The sequence below is a fragment of the Tubulanus polymorphus genome, chromosome 3, assembly GCF_964204645.1.
Source record: "Tubulanus polymorphus chromosome 3, tnTubPoly1.2, whole genome shotgun sequence".
NCBI lineage: Eukaryota > Metazoa > Nemertea > Palaeonemertea > Tubulaniformes > Tubulanidae > Tubulanus > Tubulanus polymorphus.
In genome coordinates, this window is record NC_134027.1 from 6539354 (window position 1) to 6563811 (window position 24458).

The 24458-nt window shown below is 37.0% G+C and overlaps 3 protein-coding genes and 1 pseudogene across 5 annotated transcripts; 2 read left to right on the plus strand and 2 right to left on the minus strand.

The window, feature by feature from the left end:
* Positions 1–268: 268 nt before the first annotated feature.
* Positions 269–2032, minus strand: LOC141901268 (putative 2-ketogluconate reductase; annotated as a pseudogene).
* Positions 2033–4889: 2857 nt separating this feature from the next.
* LOC141902382 (uncharacterized) lies at positions 4890–8425 on the minus strand. The gene is made up of 6 exons (XM_074790083.1): positions 8305–8425; positions 7569–7971; positions 6578–7237; positions 6441–6487; positions 5085–5231; positions 4890–4991 (listed from the first exon to the last, which is right to left on the minus strand). The coding sequence occupies exons 2-6, from the start codon at positions 7951–7953 to the stop codon at positions 4908–4910; spliced, it is 1323 nt and encodes a 440-aa protein (XP_074646184.1). The 5' UTR covers positions 7954–7971; positions 8305–8425; the 3' UTR covers positions 4890–4907.
* Positions 8426–9285: 860 nt separating this feature from the next.
* Positions 9286–17808, plus strand: LOC141901348 (carbonic anhydrase 2-like). 3 transcript variants are annotated; one of them, XM_074788538.1, is made up of 8 exons: positions 9286–9615; positions 13966–14043; positions 14601–14792; positions 14907–15031; positions 15359–15454; positions 15692–15803; positions 15933–16042; positions 16124–17808. In XM_074788538.1, the coding sequence occupies exons 1-8, from the start codon at positions 9531–9533 to the stop codon at positions 16244–16246; spliced, it is 921 nt and encodes a 306-aa protein (XP_074644639.1). In that variant the 5' UTR covers positions 9286–9530; the 3' UTR covers positions 16247–17808. The 3 variants fall into 3 exon arrangements, with proteins under 3 accessions (XP_074644639.1, XP_074644640.1, XP_074644641.1); XM_074788539.1 differs by lacking the exon at positions 9286–9615 and adding an exon at positions 10915–10961; XM_074788540.1 differs by lacking the exon at positions 9286–9615 and adding an exon at positions 11412–11426.
* Positions 17809–21151: 3343 nt separating this feature from the next.
* On the plus strand, positions 21152–23016 carry LOC141901269 (uncharacterized). The gene is made up of 5 exons (XM_074788412.1): positions 21152–21329; positions 21428–21571; positions 21847–21938; positions 22019–22211; positions 22841–23016. The coding sequence occupies exons 1-5, from the start codon at positions 21152–21154 to the stop codon at positions 23014–23016; spliced, it is 783 nt and encodes a 260-aa protein (XP_074644513.1).
* Positions 23017–24458: the final 1442 nt, after the last annotated feature.

The window sequence follows — 24458 nt, forward strand, 5'->3', positions numbered from 1 at the left end:
GAATATTTTGCCAAGTCGATTTTTAAGGGGAGTTTCTCATACATATGGCAATTAATTTAAAGCGTTTGAGTGAGTAGTGAAATTCCTTGGGGTGTGCATTACTGAGAGCATTGTAAAAACATGGACAAACAAGAATTTATTTATTCGAACAATCTAAAATATATAGAATACACGACGTTTCGATCTCACCCTAGAGATCATCGTCAGGTGTCATATAGGGTAGCATTAGAGTAGCAATGAAATAGCATTAGATTATGACTTCACTAGGTTATGGCAGTCCAGTTAATGCTACATCAATGTTTTTAATGACAAGATCCTGCATTCTTTCCACAGTTTGTACTGTATATACACCGATATGAGGCACAACAATTAAGTTTGGCAGCTTAAAAAGTTTATGTCCTTTTGGCAGCGGTTCTGGTTCGATTACAATACATCTAATGCGGCACCACGAATTCGATTTTTCTACTCAAAGCTTCGTACAACGCTCCATGGTCTATAACACCACCTAGGAAAAATAATAGAAATCTTACAGTAAGCCTAGGACTAGAAAAAACAATTTGTTCAATACAGTGTTGACCGTTTTTTTCTGCGATTATCTTTCATATTATGCCTACGTACCTCTAGCCACATTGATAACAGTAGCTGTCCGCTTCATAGCTTTAAATTCTGGCTTGCTTATCATGTGTTTTGTCTCTGGTAGCAATGGGCAAGTAATTACAATAAAATCCCACAGATGAAGCGTGTTGTGTAGTTTATAACAATATGTAGCACCAACAGCATGTTCATCTTCAATGCTCCTAGTAAAATAATAATGTATTCAGACTTCAGGTAAAAATATGGGAGAAGTTTTTCAACTCAAATAATTGGCAATTCCAATCCAATAAATCACCGTCCTTTCCTGTTATGGAAATAAATCTTCATTTTGAAGCTTTTACCTCGGCAGGCTACCTCGTAACCAATCGAGCCCATGCCAACAATTCCGGCCTTTTTATGAACGCTCGATTAGTGTACACGATTATGCAAAACGTTTTTATGAGCATGGATTATGTCATAATCCGTCATTTTTGTGAACATTGGTTATCATAATCGATTAGCATACCCAGCATACTCACTCGGCGAGCAAGTATGCCGATTATCTAATCCAACTAAGATGGTGTTCTCGGTAGTGAGTTGCTGCTGAGTGCACCATAATTGGATAATTTCTACCTGGCGTTTTTATCAACCAACATAGCCGGCTATGATAATTGATACTAATCGGCTATATAATCTAAATAGCTAATCTATTCTGATTATGTTGGTTCATAAAAAGGCTTTAATGTTGCGTAACACACATTAGACTGGTTGCCGGTCTCCATCTTCAATTATATATTGAATGGGACAGGCAACCAGTCTAAACACACATCAACGCCCAATGGAAGTGATGTTCCTTCCAGTGATGAAGTTTCATTCATGGAAATAGTTATCCCTATAAAAGACTAATACGGTTGGGAAAATTGGTGGAATTGCATATTGCCCAGTAAAACTGTAAGTAATAAACTATTAGCAAAGCTTCCTATTTGCAAAGGTGATTATATTCATAATCGTAGTAACGATACCGGTGTTTTGTATTAATGATTTTCAACAATCTTCTTTTGATGGTTATCGGTGCGCACCTACCCAGGCGTAAGTTTCTGGCTGATGCAAGAATCAATGTCATAGCCATATCAGCAGTAGCATCACTTACAACTCCAGGTGTATTAGCAACTTTCACACCATGGGAATTGATGAAGTTGATGTCGATGTTATTGATGCCCACTCCAAAATTGGTCAAAAGCTTCAAATTAGTATGGAGTGCTATATTTTCGTAAAGCTCGGTTGGTTCGCTATATGTAACTACAGCAACTATATCTTCACGCTTCACCGATTTATTCTCATCGATGTCTTCGATGTGGACTACTTGAATGTGTTCCTCAATTTTATCTATTAAATCCGGACGTCTGAAGGTCACCAACACACACGGCTTTTCATCGCCTGTCAAATTTTTAGTTGACATCGTTGGGGGAGGGGGGGGAAGCTGGGTTCCTTATCACCAGGTCCCAAAGCAATAGGAGCTTCGAGTAATCAGTCTAATTAATAACTCCAAGGTAGGAGTGAGTAGGTCTATGTTGAAAGTATTGAAGTATCCTGTCGCGTCCTGCAACTCACTAGTGCTGCGCCTATGACGGTACATATATCTCAACCTGGGAGTTAATCATCCAATGAAATTACTCCTAACCCGAAAATAATAGCGAGTGTCATACTGCATCCCCAAGTTATTTTCATTAATACGTCTATTTTCATTTTTTTAATCTCCAATAACCCATTACGGGAACTGTCGTTTTTCGTTACCAGTTTCCGCGAAATCTATTCGTTGTTTGGCCATGAAACTTGGCATTTGCACAGAGGAATGATTTCTTATGGTAAAGATAACTTCAATTTTATTTGGATCTAGGGTCTAATTCCACCCGAATTTAAATCCCCAAAATCCCAGTAGATACCAGAAGTTGGCAGTAGATGGCGTGTGTTGTTTTTTCCAGGAACAAACTTAGCAATGTAAATATTGATAGAAACGAACGTATTTGTACATATTGTAGTCTTAACAAAATCGGTGATGACTTCCATTTTCTTTTTGAATGTTCCGAACTAAACAATATGCGAAGAGTTTTCTTAACACCTTTTTATGTAAATAGACCCAACACTTTTAAAATGTCACAATTACTTAATGCTGTAAATAACAATATATTAATTAAACTCGCTAGATTTGTAAATGCTGGTCTCAAGCTAATTCATGTATCTGTTATCTCTATTATTATTCTATTCTATGTGTATTTCTGTTTTCTTGTTTTTAAATTTTGTAAATTATAAATTTCATTGTACAAATTCTTGTAACCTCTATGTACCAATGTTTGGTTAGAGCGAAATAAATAAACCTAAACATAAACCTAAAAGGAGTACCAATGGGACGTAAATCAATCAAGCATCGCAATACTTCTATTCAGATGATTTTAACGTTTGCCGCCACCGCTAGATGCGCTAGTGTTCGGTCACCAGAGGTAACACACTAGTCAGCTGTTTTGGTAAATTATTCACAAGTATCCTTAACCAAAGGCTGTCAACTTTTCTCGATTCAAACAATATAATTAGTGAAGCACAGGCCGGATTTACACCAAAATATTCTACTACTGACCATATTTATGCGTTGAAAACAATCGTCGAATTGTACTTATGCAAAGGAAGGAGACTTTTTTGCGCCTTTGTAGATTTTAAGAAGGCTTTCGAAGGTTTGCCGGGTTACATTATGGAGAAAATTGATAGAGGGTATCATTACGGGGAATTTTTTTAACGTAGTTAAAAATATCTATAATTCGGTGAAATCATGTGTTAAATCTAACGGTAACACATCACAATATTTTGCTGCTGATAGAGGTTTTAGACAAGGTGAAAATTTATCACCTATCCTATTTCCCCTATTCTTAAACGACATTGAAGACTTTTAAGTCACCCACATTTCAATGCATTTTGCCTTTGAAGTAGGTAACACTAGCACCACTCACGGCGGTGGCTAACATTAAAATCATCTGAATAGAAGTATTCCGCCAATTTTTATCCAATGAAAAAGGTTCCGACTGTGTTGGAGCGAACAAAAAAGCACTATCGGAGGAGCGTTGTTAAAAGGCGAAATTGAAGACTGTGAATAATTTGATTTTAATTAGTGCGCAATAAGAATAAAATGTTTTGAATTGCGGAATTTAGGAAAAATAAAAGATGTTAAATTATATTTGAATGGTCTTGGCTTTACCAAAAACCTTAGTGACTGTTGTACCACTGTTCACTAGGATCGCCGGTAGAGCGACGGAGATCACTGTGGAGACAACCACTGCCGGGGCTGGGTGAAGGTCTTGGCATACGATGCCAAATGCCATATGCCAAATGCCATACCATGCCAGGTTAAGAACTAATCCAAAAATTTTTTAATTTTGATCGTTAACGATAGCGATTTTGACGCGTCAAATGAACATTGAATTCTGACAGTATATCTGCGATAGCGATTTGTTCTTTGACGGTATATCCGAGATCGAATTTGACGAGTCAATTACAGGAATTCTAGATTGAAAGGTTAGATTTGAATGAAATATCGAGATATATTTAAAATTAATCACCCTTTTCAGTTTTTGCTGATTATTGTCCATTTACAAGATTTTCCTCGTATATGTTTGTCACCAAAAATATATTTCAATGTATCTTTGTTGTCACGTATTTGTTGTAGCGAAAACGTCGGCATGTGATTTTATGGTTCGGTCGATGCTTTTGGAGTCGTTGAAAAATAGCACAGTCGAATCCCCTCCCTCTAATCGAAACAAAAACACGATTTCTATTTTGAAAAAATCTTACTTTATTCGCCTACAAATGCATATTGCTTCATTTCTATGATAGGAGTAAGTAATCGGAAAATATTTACGCAATTCTAATTATTGCAATCGACGTATTTTTAAGCAAGGAAGACGGTGCGCTATTCATCACAGGTCATTAATGTATAAACTGTGGAGTTCATATATACGTCCATGTTATCACAGGTATTACAAATATAAAAGCCGCCAAAGATCACAGTGTAAACTAAAAGAGAGAAAAATCATTGAGTTTCTTTTTCATAAATCACTTATGTACTTTTGTTTAATCGTCAATTCTTTATGAGATGAAGTATCAACAGATAGACAAATCATGTCTTTAATGGCATCAAGTGAAGTTCCTAAAAAATATTATCACAAATCACTGAAAATAAATCATATATATATATATATATATATATATATATATATATATATATATATATATATATATATATATATATATATATATATATATATATATATATCCAATATATCCACACGTCAAACGTTGAACCCGTGTTCGCTTATGAATTTCTCAAAATGTTCATTCTCCAATATAGTCATTACTTTATTTAGTGCGTATATCTAAAATGAAAATGAGAGAATCATGAGAGAATGTTCGGATCATGAAAAAGAAGCCTTCGATCATCGATGCTTTTCGCAATTACAATCAATTACCTCTTGTCGCTGTCGTAATCTTTGTTGTCGACTGAGTTCCTTCGCTTGGGTACTTTCCAATTTTAGCTTTTCCTCCTTTTGTTTATGGAATTTTTTCTTTTCTTGTTTCTCGATGTTTTCTAGTTTAGCTTTCAACGACCTCTGTGCCTACAGGAACAAGCGAAAACTATCAAAATATTCTATACATATGCAGTTACGGGACGTCGAAGAATCGGTGAGCCATGTACCGGTATACAGAAAAAAAAACAGCAAAAGAATCTTCGTTATTCCTGTTCCTTTCAAAGTTCTGTGCAAGGGCGGATCCAAGGAAGGACCCGGTGGACAAGCGCCCTCAAATTTTTAGGAAACATTTGTTTTTCATCTTATCATGAACGAGCCACAGAGAACCACAAAATTTCCAAAAATTTGACCCTCAGACACCTTTTTGGCGTTCGCCAAGTCTGAGTGCCCCTCGCGATTACCCTTCCAAAAATCCAGGCTCTGACCTGATGGCATTAAAAAAGCAAAAAGTTCATTAACAACAATCTCCTAAAAAGCTGTATATAATCACTACCTCTCGAGCAATAACTGTTAACAGTATTTCTTTATTCAAATAGATTTCAGGCTGAATTGATTCGTTCACTGTTTCACGTCTTTCAACCTTAATATTTTCCTTCAACAGCGGCTGATCGTTATTTACAGAATCCCCGCTATCGTCATAAACGATGTTTAAATGATCATCGTTTTCAACCAGCAGAGAAACGACTATCGTACTGTCGTCAGGCTTCACAAATATGCGATGTGAATTCCGATAATTTTCGCAACTTTGACCTCCACCCATAACAACATCACTACGACATTATGATATGTCCTCGCAAAAATAAATTCCATCGATTTAAGTCGATCTGAAGTCGTCGCTTCTTTGATTTGAATTTACCAAATAACAGAAAAAAATCATTTTTAAAAGTAGAGAAATCACTTCATCGACCATACAGCCAACTCTTCGTACTATGAGTATGTGTTAGCTTAGTTCTCGGGCCCTAAATCGGTAAACGAAATTTCAGTACCGGGGTAATACATATTTGTATTGTGTATAGGCAAAGCTTTTGACTAGAAGTGAGTTGCATGAAAAGAAAACCGGTTCATACATATTTGTATGAACAACAAATTTGCTGATGGGTTGATTCCAATGGATAACAAAAACAATACACCGCTCCAATTCATGTTGGATAACCACAACCGCAGAAAATCTTCCAAACATTCATGTGATATCAGTCATCTAACTCACTCAGTCACGTTGTTTGATACGTCAAGTTACTCATGTGAATAGTTTCTGATACGTGTACAAGCATTTATTTATTCATGTTTATTAATTACCTTCACATCTGTCATACTTGGAATGTATTCATACTTCTTACTGATAACTGTGATTTGAAACAAAAACATCTTTGGTACAAAATTGAAAAATAGAATTGTAAAAAGTTCATTCATCTTTCTTTCATAGAAAAACTTACATGGTGTTGGCGTAGACGGCGGGGCACATGGATGATCCATTCCGCAAACGTTGATGACGCCGGATTGTTTATCCGACATATAGACTTTAACAGAACTGTGAGGGCCATTGAGGATATCGGAGTTTACTAGTTTCAGCAACAGCGGAGACGTTAATGTCGCCATCGGTGTCGTGCCGGTTTTCACAACAGGAGATTGCAATTTCGACGAATTATACGCATTATGCAAAATCTGTTTAATTCTACCCGGTTTAAAAACGCTGCATTTCTCGACGACGGCGGGAACATTTTTAACTTGTAATTTTATCGACGTAGTTGGTAGCTTACCATACGCGTGAATCGCGCTTACCAGTGAGTTCGTTTTAACAGAAGAAATTAGCGGTGCACTTTTATTCGAGTGATGAACAGATTTATTTGAAGCGGATTTATCCGTGGTTTCCCTAACGATCGCTTTTATTGGTTTGCAGTTTATCATTATTTCCGATTGCCGTTCGTCCAAATGCGGTTGTTGTTGTTTATTGTTTTTATATGCGGCTGATTTAGAACGTAGTTTTGCGCTGTTTCGTATTTTCTTCGACCATTTACTAGGATGAGTACTCTTTTTTCGGCGGCTTCGTTTACGGCTAAGTTGGCACTGTTTATGCTCCTGATTCAAATCTAAATCTAAACAAATGACAAAATTACAATTGGAGCGTTGGATTCTTGTTGGCTTGTAGCGCGGGTGGGTTCGATATTATTTGATCGAAAATACATCCGATGAGTCCCTTTAATTATGATTATCAAATTGTACTTTGACAGCTGGATATCGAGTAGGAGTCATTGATAAACGGATTAAAAATAATAACCTGATTGTCTGGATAAACTACAGACAAATCGAAAGATCTTTTTGCCTAGAGGGACCACACATTATAAATGATAAATTAGTCTTAGTTTCAGAAGTAGATAATTTCTATGCAAATCAAAGGAAAGGACATTTAGATTATCGTGTACATACCATCAATATCCCCTAAAAACCGACCACCAGTGTCAGTTGTTTCCACTTTCCCCCCTACAGTAAGCCCATTATTTTCGCTGAGCTGTGGTAAAACTTCAACTTCCTCGTGGTAGATCTCTTTTTCTTGTATATTTACACCGCTATTTGATTCATCCAATTTCAGCTCACTCAAACTCTTACAAGTCGTCAAGCTGTTTGATTTATTAACTTTTGGTAAAAAGCCTCCTAAATCCTTTTCCGTCTCACTAGACTCAACCGTGCCTTCGGAAATAAATTCATTCTCTGCCTTGTTGACAACATCAACTTTATTGATGTATTCTATAATTTCATTGATTTCTTCATTCAGATTGAATGTATTCATTCGCTGGACCATTTTGATTGTCATTTTCAGAAAAAAATCAACCTAGAAAATAGTTACTGGTAAGTTACTCAATACATGCATACCCGGTACGGTAGGCCTACTCATCATAGCCTGCCACACATCTGTTAAGGGTAAATAGTAAAGGGCGTTTCTAGAATATATATGAAAAGAAAGCACATCATCAAATTATTCTACTAAATATATGAGTTCATGACTGTTTCCCGTCGTAGTAAAACGCAGACACGTCAGTTGAGTCGCGTGTAGGTTACTCGGGGTTAGTCGAGTAGGCTACACACAGCACTCTGCAGTGTTGTTGACAACCGGATATAACTCTCTGAATTCCCGTTTTTATGGAAAGTAACAACCACAATTTACCTGAAAATATTTCCATACTCAGACAAAGATATCATAGTACCACGAAACCATTAAGACCCTCAGGGAAATGGTGTTTAAAACGCAATAAATTCGATTGACATCAGTTGTTTGTTTGTTTACATCGCACTCAAGATTGTAGAAATGTACATCAGCGAACTCGGGTAGCTCATTAGGCAATATAAAATTGAAACGGACCGCATAGCTGTACTGAAACGCTAGTTTTGCGTGACAAGTTCAATGGTATCGTACGTATCGTATTTTGCAGTTTCCTTTAAGAAAGATTTGAAAAATTCCTTCTAACAGATTCCTTGTGGTTGAGCCCATCGATCTGGCCGGACGAGTATTTGACAATCAAGAGTAGCTCAGTGAGATAAGGCGTGATGTCGCATCCACTATCAGTGCTGGGTGACAAGTGGGTTCGAGTCCTGCTGGCTACTTACAGTGTGCGCGGGCAACACTTCAAAGGCCGTCCGTTGTGAGGTTAAATGAATAATCCAATAGGGTTAGTCTTGGGAAACCAAGATCCAAGCGACGTAAAGCCAAAACAAACAAACAAACAATTAGAACCGCACGGAACCATTACTTGTTTTTATTATCTCTCTCTTCGCTTGGTCAAGACACTACTCACTTGGAGGCTCACCGTCTGATAATGGAATCGTATTTTTGAATTGGCAATACTTATCATTTTCAGGTTTTGGAAACTCCCGTGCATGCTGACTAATTAGTGGAGTTGTGCAGCGAGTTGGGCATGTTGAAACTATTTTCAATGATAACAACTGACATTCGAATGTGTGCCAAAATTAAAATTCTCTTCCTTCGGTGTCTGTTTTTTTGTTTCCGAATGATCATTATTATTCCTATTTCCCGCCCTATTCGGCTCAAAAGGTCACGGAAACATTAAATCAATCAACTAATCGTTTTTCTTTATATCACACGATGCTGACAAACCCGCATGTACGCAAGCTTATCAGGCACGCGGATACCCGTGTCTGATCGTGAAGCATTAACAACACGTGCTACGTATAGTACACGATCTATTAGTTTTACCACACACTACACATGCACACAGATAGACGCTGCTGGTGATCCCTGTATCTTTGGGAAGGGTTTTATCTCTCAGACTTCATCGGTACATCTAAGTTTCAAATGTGGTCATGTATATCAGCAGACTGTAATTGGGTAGGATCGATCAGTGGCACACTGTTGTATTGCCAATCGAATTCCAGATGATCGGAAATGGATTTGTATTAGACAGTGAAGAGGATGCTGAGGAAATACCACAAATGAATGGGCATGGATCTTCTGGCCAAGGTTAGTGCTCACTGTGTAGTACCTACCCCTAGTCTGAATACCAGTCGTTGTTACCGGTTCCGTTTGTGGAATGACGGCTAGGTACTAGGCTATTCCTTCCCCATATTTTACGCGAAGTAAAAATTCAATTCGTGTACATTTTCTCTGTCCTATTGTTTAATGACTTTTGTCAACCAGTTCACACTTCAGTTTAGGTCATATTGAAACTCGAGGATCCTGGTGTAGGTCAAGATGTGCTGTCAAGAAACGTTCTTTCAGTACTTGAACACCTTAGAACTGACATACATGAGCTGTAAATGTCAACAAGCGTTCCGTTAAAAAAAACCTAGAGGGTTCTAGGATCCAGAAAAGAGATCAGTCGAGATTTATTTCAGATTTTATATCTAACTTCGTCATATATTTGATTCTTCTAATCTAAGTATACACATTAGGATCATATGATTATATACCATTGTACACGGGTTCAACAACATCATACAGCCTTGTCTTCTGACTAGGACTATTCATCACAGCCGTTGCAATGACGTCACGCATGGAGATAATGTCGTCTACAGCCGCTGCGATCATCGATATCGAGCGTGCATGTGCGAAGCATTTCGATGCTTGGCGATGACAAATGTTATTCACCCCTACCTCGATCATTCTTAGTAGGGGGTATTTATGTGCCGTTAAAAGATGTCCATACCCATCTGAAATTCAAACAAATGATGATGCAACAACGCAATACATATGTCAAGTGAAGCGAATGCCAATTAAAGCTTTCAAGTCAAAAGGCAGTTGAAGTCTTAAAGGATATCAACCCCATTTCTGTAGTGTTTTCCACATGTTCTATCTAAATGGATGTTAATAAACTGTTCCGTTGACTTGCATGTAATATTTTTGTAATAATACCAATTCGAGTCGCTTTTCATCATTTTCCAAACCTTTAGATCATCAAATGAAATGAAAAAACAATGCTGGTGTATATTCTCTACATGTAATTTATGGGTTGAGTTTTTTCCATGGATTACACGTTGCCCGACTGATATTAAAAAAATGTTCGGCGTCATCTGTCATCAGCAATTCGAATCCCACTCCCTCTGGTACGTCCGTGCTCTGATGTTCGAATTATAACATCCTATTTCGAACGCGGAAGTCTTTTTGTCAAATTTTTTTAGAGGGAAGGCATGACATATTTCAAGTTATCGAGTGGTTTACCAACCATTGTTTGTTGGAATTGTATCGAGAGTTATTGATACACATAGATATCGAATATTTCCCAGGTTTATGCGCGAACCTCCCCTGTGAATTTGCAGAGTAAAATACAGCGCGCTCTCAGACACATCGCTGCGCGTTTTATTCAGTAGGTAAGTTAAATAAATGCGAATTTTCATGCGAATTTTTGAATTTTGTTTTCTTTAAATTTTTCTCAGTGACAAGAAAACTTGATAACGGAATTATAACAGGGTCTCTTGATATTGGTTATAAGATTTTATCGGTTCAGTTCCATAGTTGTGAATTCGATTTTACATAAAAAATACGTTCTATATTTTGAGTTATGTTATTACATCATCCAGACAAATTTAACTCAACTTAACTTTAAATTTCCGAGGTGCTTTTTCAGTTTTTTTTTTCATCATCTTATTATTCGTATCTTAGTGATTATTTGGAAGACTTCGTCCTCACGCGATATACAGTATTACTAACTCTTCAAACATTATTTATCTGGAAGTGTTATATGATAATACCGATAACAAATATAATACACGTGTATACGGATCGAGTATAATAACTTTTGAAGTTGCTGGATTTTGAGTTACTACAAGGTTTAGGTTAGTTTTTCCTCATTTGTGACTTGCTAACTTATTTTTGACGACTTATATTTCATCCGATAGACAGAGGAATTCTTTATCAACGTGTTTTGTCTTTACAATATTGATTTGGAATTAATTTTGAATAGGAACATTTCGACACTCGGCCCGCTGGGCCTATAAGTCACCTAAAGGGTTGACAGTTGGTCGCCTTCTACTGAACAGAAGATTTATATGTTAGAATAGTTTTTATCTCGTTTACTTATTACTTGAATTTGCTTCCGTTTTCGGAAATTTGATGTCATCATAGAAGTGTAAGCTGTAATGATGTGATGTATGGTGATGTATATCGTCGTCGAGAGAGCCGATTTAAAGTATTTTTTTCTGTGGCTCAAGGACGGCTAGTGTGAATACCAGTCGTTGTTACGGGTTGTTGTTTGAGGAACAACGGCTAGGTACTAGACTAAAGGACGCCGTCTTCGTGCTTCTAACTGCAGCTATAACCTCATTGAAATGATTACATGGAAATACGTTTTGCTTTATTTGTCAATTGGAGAAAGTTTTTTTATTCATAAATTACCTTTTTCGCGTTCCCATAAAATGTAAACACGAAAGAAACGGAACATTATTTCGTACTCGTGTTTTTTACGCTGACGTTTGCATTATGTAAATTGTAAATATCTTGTTCGACATGCGGTTATCAATTAAACAGTTACTGCGGGTTACCTTCGTAAAACTTATTAATCATTGCTGACGAAAAAGCAATTATTCCACTAGACTTGCGCGGAACAACTAAAATGGTAACGATGAATTGTTTTCTGTAAAAAATAGATGCTCTGAGAGTAATTTGCTTCAGCACTAGCAAACTCCATTAATATTTCATGGACACGTACTGCTCTTGACTTTTTGGTCAAGGACCAATGTAGTGCTTTAAGCCGATAAACGCGCTGCTTACAAGCACGTTTGAACCCGCGGAACGGACTAAGACGGCACAACGTGGAATTCTATGCGCGATGACGAACAAGGCTTGTTAATATGATATTTATACCCTACTTGTCAAGGGCGCAGCTGGCGCCCCCTTTTGATCAAGTACCCTTTGATTTTTTTTAGATAAAACAGATTTTTTAAATTCTTTTTCTAATTTTGCTTTTGAAATTCTTTTTCTACAATGGAGTTAATACAATTGACCTACAATAGAGTTAATACAATTGACTCTATTGTGAGGATTATGAAAAATATGCCATCAAATGACTAACACCGAAACGAACAAACACAGGTTCTAAAACAGTACTGAAATGAAATACATAGCGCCAGCACGATGCATCAGTGGGCCACGGACTCTCCGGCTCAATAGCATGTCCGCAAAATTGACTTTCGCAACACTCCACCTAGAATAAGCGTATAATAAGTACATATTGACGTTTGAAAGTATACCGTTACCCGAAGTGTAGATTGGTGTGATGCGTACACATATATAATGCATGAATTAATTAGTTAATTTCCTTTTGATGCGTGTGTATATTTTATTCTTCGCATCGTAATCGTAGATAGATCGTATCGGCTGATAGGCAATGGGTAATATATTATTACGATGCCAGTTGACGATCATCGATGTTTCTTTTTTTTGGCAATGGTTTGTCGTTCCCGTAAAACGTAGAACTGTGTGACTTTCACGCGTTTCTCATTGACAAATTTGATTAAAAGACATTTAACATTGGTAATTGGAACTGAGCTTAATGCAAAAAAATCTACGATGCAGTGAAAGGCATTTGATTTTAATTTGAAAATCATTCTCATTGAAATGATTATGAAACGAACTGCAATTTAATCACTGTTATAGCTTTTAAACAGGTACGAATTTTGTTTTGATTAATTTTGATTATAATTTATTTTGAAATGATTTTATTAGACATGAAGTTGTTTATATCCATTAGGTCCATGCTTAGGATTTTTTTTGTATAGTGCTTTCCGGTTTTTTTTACTTAATGAATGAGAAATTGCACGAAAATACAAAATTACAAAATTACGTGAATGATTTTCTGGCAGCAGTTTAGTTAATAAGCGATTATTACGTACTTTCGATGATAGATTGGTTTGCGAAACAACTCACACCATTTTCTTGGATTCTTGCGAGCGCGTTAAGATGAGATGAGTGTTTGCACATTTCTTATGTAGTACGCGTCGCAAATCTAACTTTATGATGCGGCTCATTTTGCTTGTTCACTCGGAGAGATAACGCCATTGTATGCACCACATTCACACGTTACTCCTGTAATCGACTTAAAAAATTAAATGGAATGCTGGAAAAGAATGTTTTTTCCCCAGATAAAGGAGAACATTAGGAGAGTTTCTCAAATTGATACGATTGGGGAAACCGGGCGCTCATTACCAGCCGCGCGATTATTCGATTATTGAAGAGCAATTAGGAGCCGTGGTGTATTTCAAGATGGCTTGTTAGACGTATTCTGAATCCTGAATTACAGATATTCATTATCCGCACATTACGACGTTTGCTCGTTCTCCTCTAATGTTATTTTTATCTGAATTTTCTTTTCTATAGAGGAATCACCAGTCGTAAACGGAAGCCAAAGTGTAGATAAGATAGCAAAAATGGATTGGGGATACACAGAATGGAATGGTAAATTTAAAAATGATTATTTCAATGAACATCGCGTTCTAATTGACTAAAATATTAATTCATATTCATTAACGAAATGATGTTCTAGTAATTGTGACAAAAAGCTGAGAGCAATCATTCGAATATTGTATGTTATATGGCGTCAGTGCTATATCAATTTGCCTATAAGTTGACATCAAGATTAATTGATGATATCTGGTTTTCACGGATGGGAAACATCTCATCAGTTCATTAGTGATATATATTACGAGCAGATAATTGAGCACCGACGGAAATGATTTCCCCATGAATTATTCAGTCAGCACTTCTGTTTTATTACAATAGATTTTAAATTTTTTTCGTATTAGAAAATGATTCGATAATTACCTACTGAACCCCTTCCGTTTACGATACTACGTATGTGGAAATTAGAAAAAATCAATTATTCTAAACGATTAGCAAATAATCATTCATGTCTCAAAATCTGGGGTGGGAGGTTGTTATTCCATAAATAGAAAGTACAGTCATTTTTTTCATTTTTTGTGTATTGTGAAATAAAACTAATTTGTTATTCAAAGGACCGGACACTTGGAAAGCGCACTACCCAGTCGCTGCCGGTAATCGACAAAGTCCCATCGATATCAAGACCAATAACGTCGACTGTGATTTGTCCTTGGGCGAGATGAACATTCATTACGCTCCACAAAATTGTCTTTACATTGAAAACACTGGACGCGGCGCTCAGGTATCGGTAGATGGTGAAGGCTCATGTAAGTATATGCAAACTAAATAGACTCCAAAACGAAATTTAAAAAAATTATGTCTATTCCATGGTTCAACTATGCAGTCAATGAATATGCATGCTTGATTATAATCACCGTTAGGTTTGGTAGGTGGTGGTTTAAAACCGTACGGAAAATTCCAATTGGCACAGTTCCATTTTCACTGGGGCCAAAATAACGGAGAAGGTTCGGAGCATACATTAGATGGAAAACGATTTGCGGCCGAGGTTAGTCAATCCAAGCAGTAATTACCGTTGTGACACATCAGCATTCTTATCGAACATTGTCAACAATGTTTCCACATGTATGAACATATCCAGTTTTTCCCACTTAATGTTCTATCAAATATCCACTCATTTCACTAACCACATGAACTCAAAAAATAGTCTGCCATATTTGATGTATTAATGTTTTTTGTCATTATTACATTATGTTGGAACATTATTTCAAGCGATGGAAATTCACTTGGATCCAATTTCCCAAGACGTCGCATTGATAAAACTTATTTTCGATGGGCATACGCAATACATCTGAATTGACTGACATTATTGCAGCTACATTTGGTTCATTGGAATACAACTCAGTATAGGACGGTTGAAGAGGCGATGCATTCACCAAATGGTCTAGCTGTTCTCGGTGTTTTTATCAAGGTAGCCACATTTATCATTGGATATTTACCAGTAAATCAGATTTTGATGGGGTTTATATGATTATTAGATCATTTAACAGCGCACTAGCGCTAAAAAAACAAATGAAACGAATATAAAATCGTCCTTATCATCTGCTCAATCTCATGAGCCGAAGATTCCACGTGTAAGATTACACATATCAAACCTACATTTGTTAAAGAACTTACGATGCATATTTTTCTTGACGTTTGGGTTTAGGTTGGAAAGGAAAATCCCGCTTTTACAGAATTAGAAAAATACATCCAGCAAGTCACTTTCAGCGGTCAGAAAATGGAAATGGATTCTTTTGATCCAAAACTACTACTTCCAGGTAGAACATGATATCGATTTATCAGAAGGGAGAATATGTTGCGATCCATCATTATTTTAACGTAGTATAATATCGAATTCAATAATTGCGCTGATAATAACTTCATCCTTTTATCTTTATATTTTTCAGAAAAATTGAATCATTACTATTTCTATCATGGTTCGTTGACTACGCCACCCTGCTATGAAAGTGTACTATGGACTGTGTTCCAGAAACCTATACAATTATCGGAAGAACAGGTAAAGATTTCGTGTTACCTGCACTTTACTATTCACTATATGTTATTTACGTATTTTCCACAACGCGTTTTCTCTTTTTAGCTGGAATTGTTTAGATCGTTGTCTAGTTGTGAACCAGGTACTGGTCATACGTGTATAACTCACAACTATCGACCTCCTTGTCCCATTGGTGACAGACGCGTGAGGGCCTCGTTCATTGGTTGAACTCGGTTCCGATTCGAGCTGGCAGGCGCGTTTTGTCTTCAAGCCTTCGTCTGACATCCCAAACGTTATTCATATAACAATTCCACTGAGATCTAAAAATAATGCTTAAATTTCGAATTGGGGAAAAGTAGCAATAATCATAATAACGGATAAAACAAATCGGGTAAAATGATGTTGATTGAGCCTATTTATAGGAAATTTGTGATTAATACTCGTCAGGAAATATATTTATTAATGTAGAGATATTACTACTTAAGTAATTTGCATTCTTTTTTACTTCGTGCGTAAGTTTTATGATGATTTACATTACTTCGTATATATCTATCTATTGATGCAATTTGATGTATAACAATGCTCAGTTCCTCAAAAATTTGAGCAATAAAATTGAGCTTGAAAATTTACGTTTCAGTAAGAAATTGAAAAAATGTACATGCCACGTTTGCACCCAGGGTACCATTTAAAAGTTAGAAATCTATACAATATTCCCAATTGATGAGTATCGTATCATTAACCGACTTGCATCAAACAATTCCTATCAATGCAATGACCGCACCTTCGATCAATGGCTTAGAGTAATCTAAAAGAATAGGAAATAAGGAAGGAATATAGAAATTTTGTTTTTCATAAAATAGGATATATTATGGTGTCAAATATTGTATTGACACTGATAGCTATTATATTTGGCACCGAAACAAAACTCAGACCAAAGCACAGGATTTCAAGTCAAACGCTACAACAACTAACTATGCTTTGAAAAGTTTCTTCCGAAAAGTTACTAATCAGTTCATTATTAGAAATCGGCCTTGGCGCCATTTTATTTTTGAATGTTACGCACCCTCCCTCATGTGAGAAGTTTTTTTTTACAGAAATGTTTTACTCAATGCATGATTTTGAAAATGTCATGAATGTCGTCTTGTTAATGGCTTAACGATTCGTTGATCTTCCGATGAAAACTTAAAACATAAACGTTACGTTTCAACATTGTATGTACTTTATACATGTATGTACATAATCGTGTTTAAACACTCCTGACATTCCTCAACCCGTAAGAAAAAAGAATCTGTAAAATTCCCTGATACAGCCGGATACAAAATACTTGCACTCAAGCTCGCTACGTGTACTTATATTTTTGAGTGTGTGTCTTGGCTTTATTTCTAAGCGTAAATTGCCTCTCATGTTAGTTACTCTTACACGTGTTGACTTTCTCAAGTGTTTTTTTCGCTTTAATTTTCCATTTCTGCACGCATGATTTTAGCAACCTCCTTCCGGGACAATCAGTAGTTTGGGCTCGACGTTATAGACATAAGATTTGTATATCCACTTGCTCAACTTGCTCGAAGTAAGAAACAAAATCATGATGATGTAATGATTACTTACAAAAACCTTTCTGGTGACTTACTCAAATTCCAGAAAGGCATTTTAGATTCTAGGTAATACTATTGTCTGTGATAGTTACTATAACCATTGAGTTCTATGCTATAACTACCTTTCATTGTTACTGTTACAACTGTAGTATATGTACATGTATATAATATCTCTGTAGAATAAAGGATGTTTGAATTATGAGAAGAGAAGTGCATTTTTGTTTTTTTTTCTAATCTGACGGCGCTTTTGTCTCGTACGCTGAAATAGATGCGAAATGATCTCGATGGACGGGTATATTGTTCAGGCTCGCTGCAATTCACTGGAACCGTATGAGCTGATTCGAGACGTGTTATAGAAGAAGTCGCAGAAATTGCAAATATTTTTCAGCAAATTTTTTTGTTTTATTGCGCGATAAAACGAACTTTTAGGCTTTACTGAAACGAATTGCAACGTGTGGGACTTGTTTTTCTACATGTCCGCATCGGCCAACAAAGGAACCAGCCTTATTTAGAAAATGAAAATAAAAGTCGCCTCCTTTGGGGCCTACAATTGAGTAGACCCCAACTTATTTGGTTACCTATATTTTATGCATATTTCGAGCTGGATTAGATAAAGCATGAATGAATGAAGCTGCTCTCACAAAAGGAATCGTTTTTAGGTTGATTTATGGCATTGGTAGATTGAACGGAATCCAGCACAACCAAATAAGGACCAATAATCAATAATATGGCAGGTCTGGCATAACAGGGAGATCCCATTTAAACTTCTATTACCATGGAAATACATGTGTCTTCGCATGTTTTATATCGAATAAGCGCATTACTGGTGCGCCGATTATCTAAATCGCAGCTAAAAGAATTGATTGCAAACTTCGAAATTTAAGATGATTATGCTGTGCGGATCTAAAAATCTATCAAAAACATCACGTGGTTCTATCGGCAAAGGCATACACGGCATGGAAACAAACGGAAAAATTTAGTTAAACGGGAACTAGATAAAAAGCTAGTAGCTGCTTGTCAGGAAGTAACTTGATCTTGGAACTATTCTTCGGTGAAAAGTATCAAAGCCCACTATAAAACGCACGTAATCATCATTGTATCTGTATCTGGTGTTACAGAATGGTGTTACAGAATAATAATAAGGAAAAAGGACGGTGTCCGACCAGACGATATCAGAGCACTGCGGATTTCAGACATGAAATATAGATGAAAATGAAAGTCCGTTAGCAGGTCGCCTTCTTTTTTATCATCATCATCAATCTGCGCGCTTGTATCAAATGGAATTAGTCAGAAATACGGAATTGATTATTTTATTTGTTACAAACGTGACCTGACTAAAAGTCGCAGCATCAAACTAAACTACATCTCTAGTAATAAAGTACTCAGCGAGAATATCGTTCGTGCGATATGAGCAACTACAGGTGCTAATTATTACTGTTAATCGATAGAAAACGTAATAAGAAGGCTTACGCTTTAATACAATAATACTAGATAATGCCTAAGTGATCGTCTCAAATATTCTTGCGACATAAAATCGGCACCTATACTTTCCGTTGTCATTAATCGATGATATTTGCGAGGGACAAATGCTCGATGCGAGAGAAAACTTAGTGAGAGAAATAACACAAAAATAAGAACGATTTAAAGAACGAGGCAATGGTTTATTTCTTGCTGGTTTTATTGGTTATGTCGTTGGAACGTTGCGGGGTGCGGGCCGACCAGTGTCAGCAAACATGCGTACATGACCCAGCGGCGACGCAACGCTCGTGTAAGTACGAGAAATGGCCGAATTCGACCGGGGTGAAAACGGTCGCTATCTTGAAAGCAGTTGATAGCAGATCGATGATGGATTGCGGTGTAAAATGTACCGAGGATCCAATCTGTAATTGTTTCCTGTTCGACAGTGCCACGAAGGAATGTCGGATGTCTCAGAAGACATGGGTAGGTTTTTTGCTTTTTCGATGGTACAATGAAAAAGAGTTGCATGTTGTCGGGATATGCTGTCACGACACTTCATTCAACTTAAGTATGTTTTGTAGATTTCGATTAGAATGTACATGTATATGAAAACTGATGGAAAAAATTGATTTGCTCGTTATGTTTTATTTCTTTACTTTCTTGCATATTGCTGTAAATTATTAAATCAGACGAAATACACGACCGCACCACTGACCACGACAACTACAACCACTCAGACCTCGACGACAACTACACCACCAACAACGACCACCACAGTATGTTTTCTAGTTTAACATTTCCGCTCTAGCCTTCCTAGCTTTAGATACGAAAAGAACGAAATGTATATTATTGAACAATTATCTGGAAGTCAACCTCTCTTTTAGCTAACGACGACCACCACCGGCCCAGTGGTAGTACCTAAACCTTATTATGTTCCTAAATACACATACTACTTTCCCATGGATCTAACAGCAGAAGGTTCGAATTTCCCGATAAATATATGGGTATGTTTAAATATACATATATGAGGCACAGGACATGGATAATTTTAGCCTCTCTGTCCCCTTTGGAGAGGGCTAAATCGACATTTCTTGTAAGATATATACATTATTTTCAGGGTAACGGAATGTTTTCCACAATTGTAAAAAAGGAAGCCGACAGCGCTTTGTTCGTGAAATTTTCTATACCGATGGGAACTGGAAGCGCAGCCGGCGCCTGTGCTAGATTTTATGTGGTTTTCAATAGCAAAGAATGCGCAAACCCAGGCCCCATTGATACCGTTCTCTACGAGGGTGGGAATAACTTGAAAATGATGAACCCTCACACAGGTAAGCTTAAAAGGAATGGAACAGATTCACACGCTCCCGCACTCTAGCAATTTGAATCAGACTAGTGAAAACTGATGCATCAACAAATATAACTTTAAGATTTTGTCCATTAAAGGGCAAGAAATGTCTAATACACAATAGTTATTTGAATGAAACATCAGTTTCGACAATTGTGTTGTCTTTAGTTGCTGGTATTTGCGAAGGTCTAGCAAAGGGCAATGTAGACATACAAGTACACACAGCAGCGTGCCCTTCGAAATCTGTTGGGACACTCAGAGCTGGATACGGGGTGAAATCAAGAATCATTGTCGAGGAACTCACAAAATCCGGTAATGTTTATACCATTTATTGCATTTTCTACATTTTAGTTACAAATACACAATTCATTCGATAATTAAGGATACAAACAACACTTATTGAGCACTAGAAAATTACATGGTTTTTCATTTGTTTTCTGTAGCATGAGACACTATAGTGTTTCTCTGTTTGTGCCTCTTTTAGCTACGCCAACTGGGCGTCTTACTTATCAGTACCTATTGGAAACATCCAGTGACTTTTCATCACCACCAAATGTCCCAAGCTCGGCGTCTCAAACATTCGTAGGTTCTATTGATGAATAGCAAGTTGCGGAGATATGCAATTCAAACATTCAGTGAATTTTATCTTTATTTTGGATCTTGTGTATCTTTTGGAAATAAGTCCATTCATTCATGATCAACTTCGTCTTGCAGAGTTTTTATTTCAAGAAGAACAGCATGACGAGTGATCTTCATGTTTCGATGTTCGGAACAATCGGAACGTTTCATGGTAGTGGATTCGGGTCGTGGAAAATCCTGAAGTTAAAATTCAACAAAGCTGACTGCACGAATCCTGGACCGATAAAATCATCGATTGGTTCGTATGATAAAAGCGATAGAGCTAGAAACGTAGTAGGTAAATAATATGTAATTGATAAAAACACCTTACATTCCAATCAGAGGTTCTTAACATATCATATAGTATACAATATACATTTTTTTCTATTATATAAGTGAGTGGTATTTGTAAGGGGTTGTCGAAAGGAATCATAGAGATCACTTTTGATGTGAGCAACAGTGGGTCGACTGCATCCATACCGAAAATTAACTATGGTTCGATACCAAGAGTTATCATAGAAGAATATGAACCAAATGCAGGTCAGTTTTAAGCCACCATCACAATTTAGCCCGAGCCTGATCCGTGCCAATTTGGCCCGGGCCAAATCGTCTCCGTGTGATCGCGGCTATAGCGTGAAAAAGATACTGCTACAGTATCGAAAGCTCGTTCTTTGTATTAAGTTAACCTTCGATGTACCATTCGTCTTAACTATGCATACTTAACGTTTATCAACTTTTCAAACAATCGGCGTTGATGGTCAGAATAGGATTTGCAACATGTAAATGATGAATGAAACATTTTCTTGATGTTCCAGGAAGTTCGGTGATTTCGTCTCTTGGAAAGGCTAACTTCAAACAGCTAACGTTTTCTAATGTTAAACAGCTGAACTTGAACAACGTCGTTATCGTGAGTAACTGCACTGTATCTCAGATTGCTAAGAAGCTTTCTTCGAAAAAATAATCTTTGGATATATAAATATATTTCAGTCTATGTCATACACGAAGGCAAGTTCTACGTCTGGGCTGAGAATTCGGTTTACGTCAGTCGGGTCGCGTGTCAAATGTGGCAGCTATCCGCACTGTTTCAGATACGTTATTCAAGTAGACAACCAGGACTGTAAAATTGACACAGCCACTGAAATCTACGAAGCGAGCGAATTCTTTAATTTCCCGATTCAAGGTAAGTTTCGTGACGAGTTTCTTGATGGGGTCCAAATAAACCTTGACAGATCCAGTTCAACTGAACCTCAATTTGACAATTCTGAAATTTCTAAAAAAAATTCTTGTTAGTTTATTGATAATAACAAAAATACATAAAGAGGATGTATTTTTGATAATAATGATAATAATTCATTTTCTTGATATAGCGTAATGTCTACACAGTATTCTCTGCGCTTTACTAAAATTAGAAAATAGATTTAAGATGCAATCATAGGTGAAATACTCGACTTCAAGATGACGGATCATTACCAATTTGTTAAAAACATTAAGACAAAGTAGGTTCGTTTAAAAAGATGCGTTTCCAGATTTGATTTAAATGTTCCGACTGTAGGACTAGATCTAATATGACTAGGCAGACCCTTCCAAAGTATAGGAGCAGCAAATTAAAAAATTTAGCAAAATTAGCAAAATTTCTATACATGTACTATTAGGTTTCACCAGTTGATAAAAGTCATGCCTGGAACGAAGACGTCTAGTTGGTACATGCACATTTATCGATGATTTTTAGTTTTAATTTTCCATTAATGAATGGAGGCATTCAACATCATGTTTTCTATAGAGCTCAACAGTTGTCCCAGTTTTTTTCAGTTGATGGTGTCTGCGACAGAATGCTTAGCGCCGGTTCAAAGACTGTATCGGTAAAGTTAATGTCGTGTCCGAACATAGCTCCGTCCTGCACGACCAAGACCGGCTCTGATAAGGCGATATCAAGTCTTGACGTAGAAGAAGTCAACTCGTCCCTGATTCAAATGACCATGGGTTAGAATGATCATTAACCATTTTCGAGTCAGTAGCAGCATGTCAAAAATGTTAGGATGGTTATTATATTTGGTCAAAAGTACTTTGTCATAAATGACGTTGACCTTCTGTTTATAGAAAAAACGATATATAAACATATCTACGTATATTTCATTTTTTACGGTTGTTTGGTTATTTTCAAAATTTGTTTCGTTCGCTGAATTACGTAAAGCCTTATTTCGTCACCTGCTAATAGATAAACGTAAAAATTGATGGCGGAATTAGCGGCATACACGGTACCGACGACGGATGCTGCCAGGTGGGTAATCTCCAGGTGAGTAGTTATCACCACGACTGAGGCGCATGGAAATGTCAATATTGCGAACAAGAACGACACAGTCAACACCAGAATTGAAGCTTTCCGTGTGGCAGCTGATTTCTTAGAACTTTTTGCGAAGGATTCGCTGTTCCGTAAAAGTTTTATGAGCAGTACGTTCAGAGTCAAGATGCTGACAATCGGAATGTATATTGTGGCCATAGGCGCCACGGTTAGGTAGATAACGCCCCAGAAATGAAGCAAAGCGCACATACTTATTGTCTCGTCGTAGCCAACGGCTTTGAATATCAGTAACATATAGGTTGAAAAAATGGTAGAACTCAGGATTAGCATGACTTTACGTGAAAATGCAGGTGTTGCAATAGTTTTCGCTGTGAATGGCCAAACGACAACGGCAAACCGTTCAGCGGTGATGATGACAACCAACATGGAGCTGATGGTGTCGACTGTCTGACCACTGTATTCGTAAATAAAACAAGCAATATCGCTCGTAAAAATGATTATTCGTGGTGACAATAGGTAGTTGACGAAAGGTGCAGTATAACCCAGCAACGTGAAAGTATCGGCTATGGCCAGACCAGCCAGATATTGCGAATACGAATACACGCGAAAACGCTTGCTCGTCATGACTAGAAAACTGGAAATATTGCCGAAAAGTCCAGTCACAGCTATCACAGGCAACACGTAGATTTGAACCTGACAAACGATCCAGGGGCTGTTTCGCGGCGATTCGATGAATAAAGTAGTGTACCACGGTCGAGCCACGTATGGTGGCGCGTGTGGAGAATAATTCATGGTTTCAAATTCATCATCTCGGTTCTCTTCGCCCAGGAATATCACGCTACATATGACCACGAGTGCGTGCTAGTACTGATTTCAATAAGATTTCGTGTTTATATTATTGTTCTAGCTTAGAAATGAAACTAATGGCATTTCTAGTATTGATACTCGATAGTGGCTCGAAAATACATTAGCGTTGTAACATTAGATCAAAAATACATAAAGAGAATTTTTGATTAGATGCATTAAAAGATGATGTCGTGATATATAAAGTTAAAATGTATTTCAAAAATAGACGTGCTATCTGGTACATTGAATAATACCAGCTTTACTGTACTGTACTTAATATTC

What these genes read in the sequence shown, in the direction of transcription:
- LOC141901269 (XM_074788412.1), top strand. Translation starts at nt 21,152, where the DNA reads ATGACGAGTGATCTTCATGTTTCGATGTTCGGAACAATCGGAACGTTT. An exon ending in AGAATATGAACCAAATGCAG is followed by an intron (nt 21,572 to 21,846) that starts GTCAGTTTTAAG and finishes TTGATGTTCCAG; the next exon opens with GAAGTTCGGTGATTTCGTCT. An exon ending in CTTTAATTTCCCGATTCAAG is followed by an intron (nt 22,212 to 22,840) that starts GTAAGTTTCGTG and finishes AGTTTTTTTCAG; the next exon opens with TTGATGGTGTCTGCGACAGA.
- LOC141901348 (XM_074788538.1), top strand. Translation starts at nt 9,531, where the DNA reads ATGATCGGAAATGGATTTGTATTAGACAGTGAAGAGGATGCTGAGGAA. An exon ending in GAAAACGATTTGCGGCCGAG is followed by an intron (nt 15,032 to 15,358) that starts GTTAGTCAATCC and finishes ACATTATTGCAG; the next exon opens with CTACATTTGGTTCATTGGAA. An exon ending in TTCTCGGTGTTTTTATCAAG is followed by an intron (nt 15,455 to 15,691) that starts GTAGCCACATTT and finishes GTTTGGGTTTAG; the next exon opens with GTTGGAAAGGAAAATCCCGC.
- LOC141902382 (XM_074790083.1), bottom strand. Translation starts at nt 7,953, where the DNA reads ATGACAATCAAAATGGTCCAGCGAATGAATACATTCAATCTGAATGAA. An exon ending in GCCGTCTACGCCAACACCAT is followed by an intron (nt 6,488 to 6,577) that starts GTAAGTTTTTCT and finishes TTCAAATCACAG; the next exon opens with TTATCAGTAAGAAGTATGAA. An exon ending in GATTACGACAGCGACAAGAG is followed by an intron (nt 4,992 to 5,084) that starts GTAATTGATTGT and finishes TTTTCATTTTAG; the next exon opens with ATATACGCACTAAATAAAGT.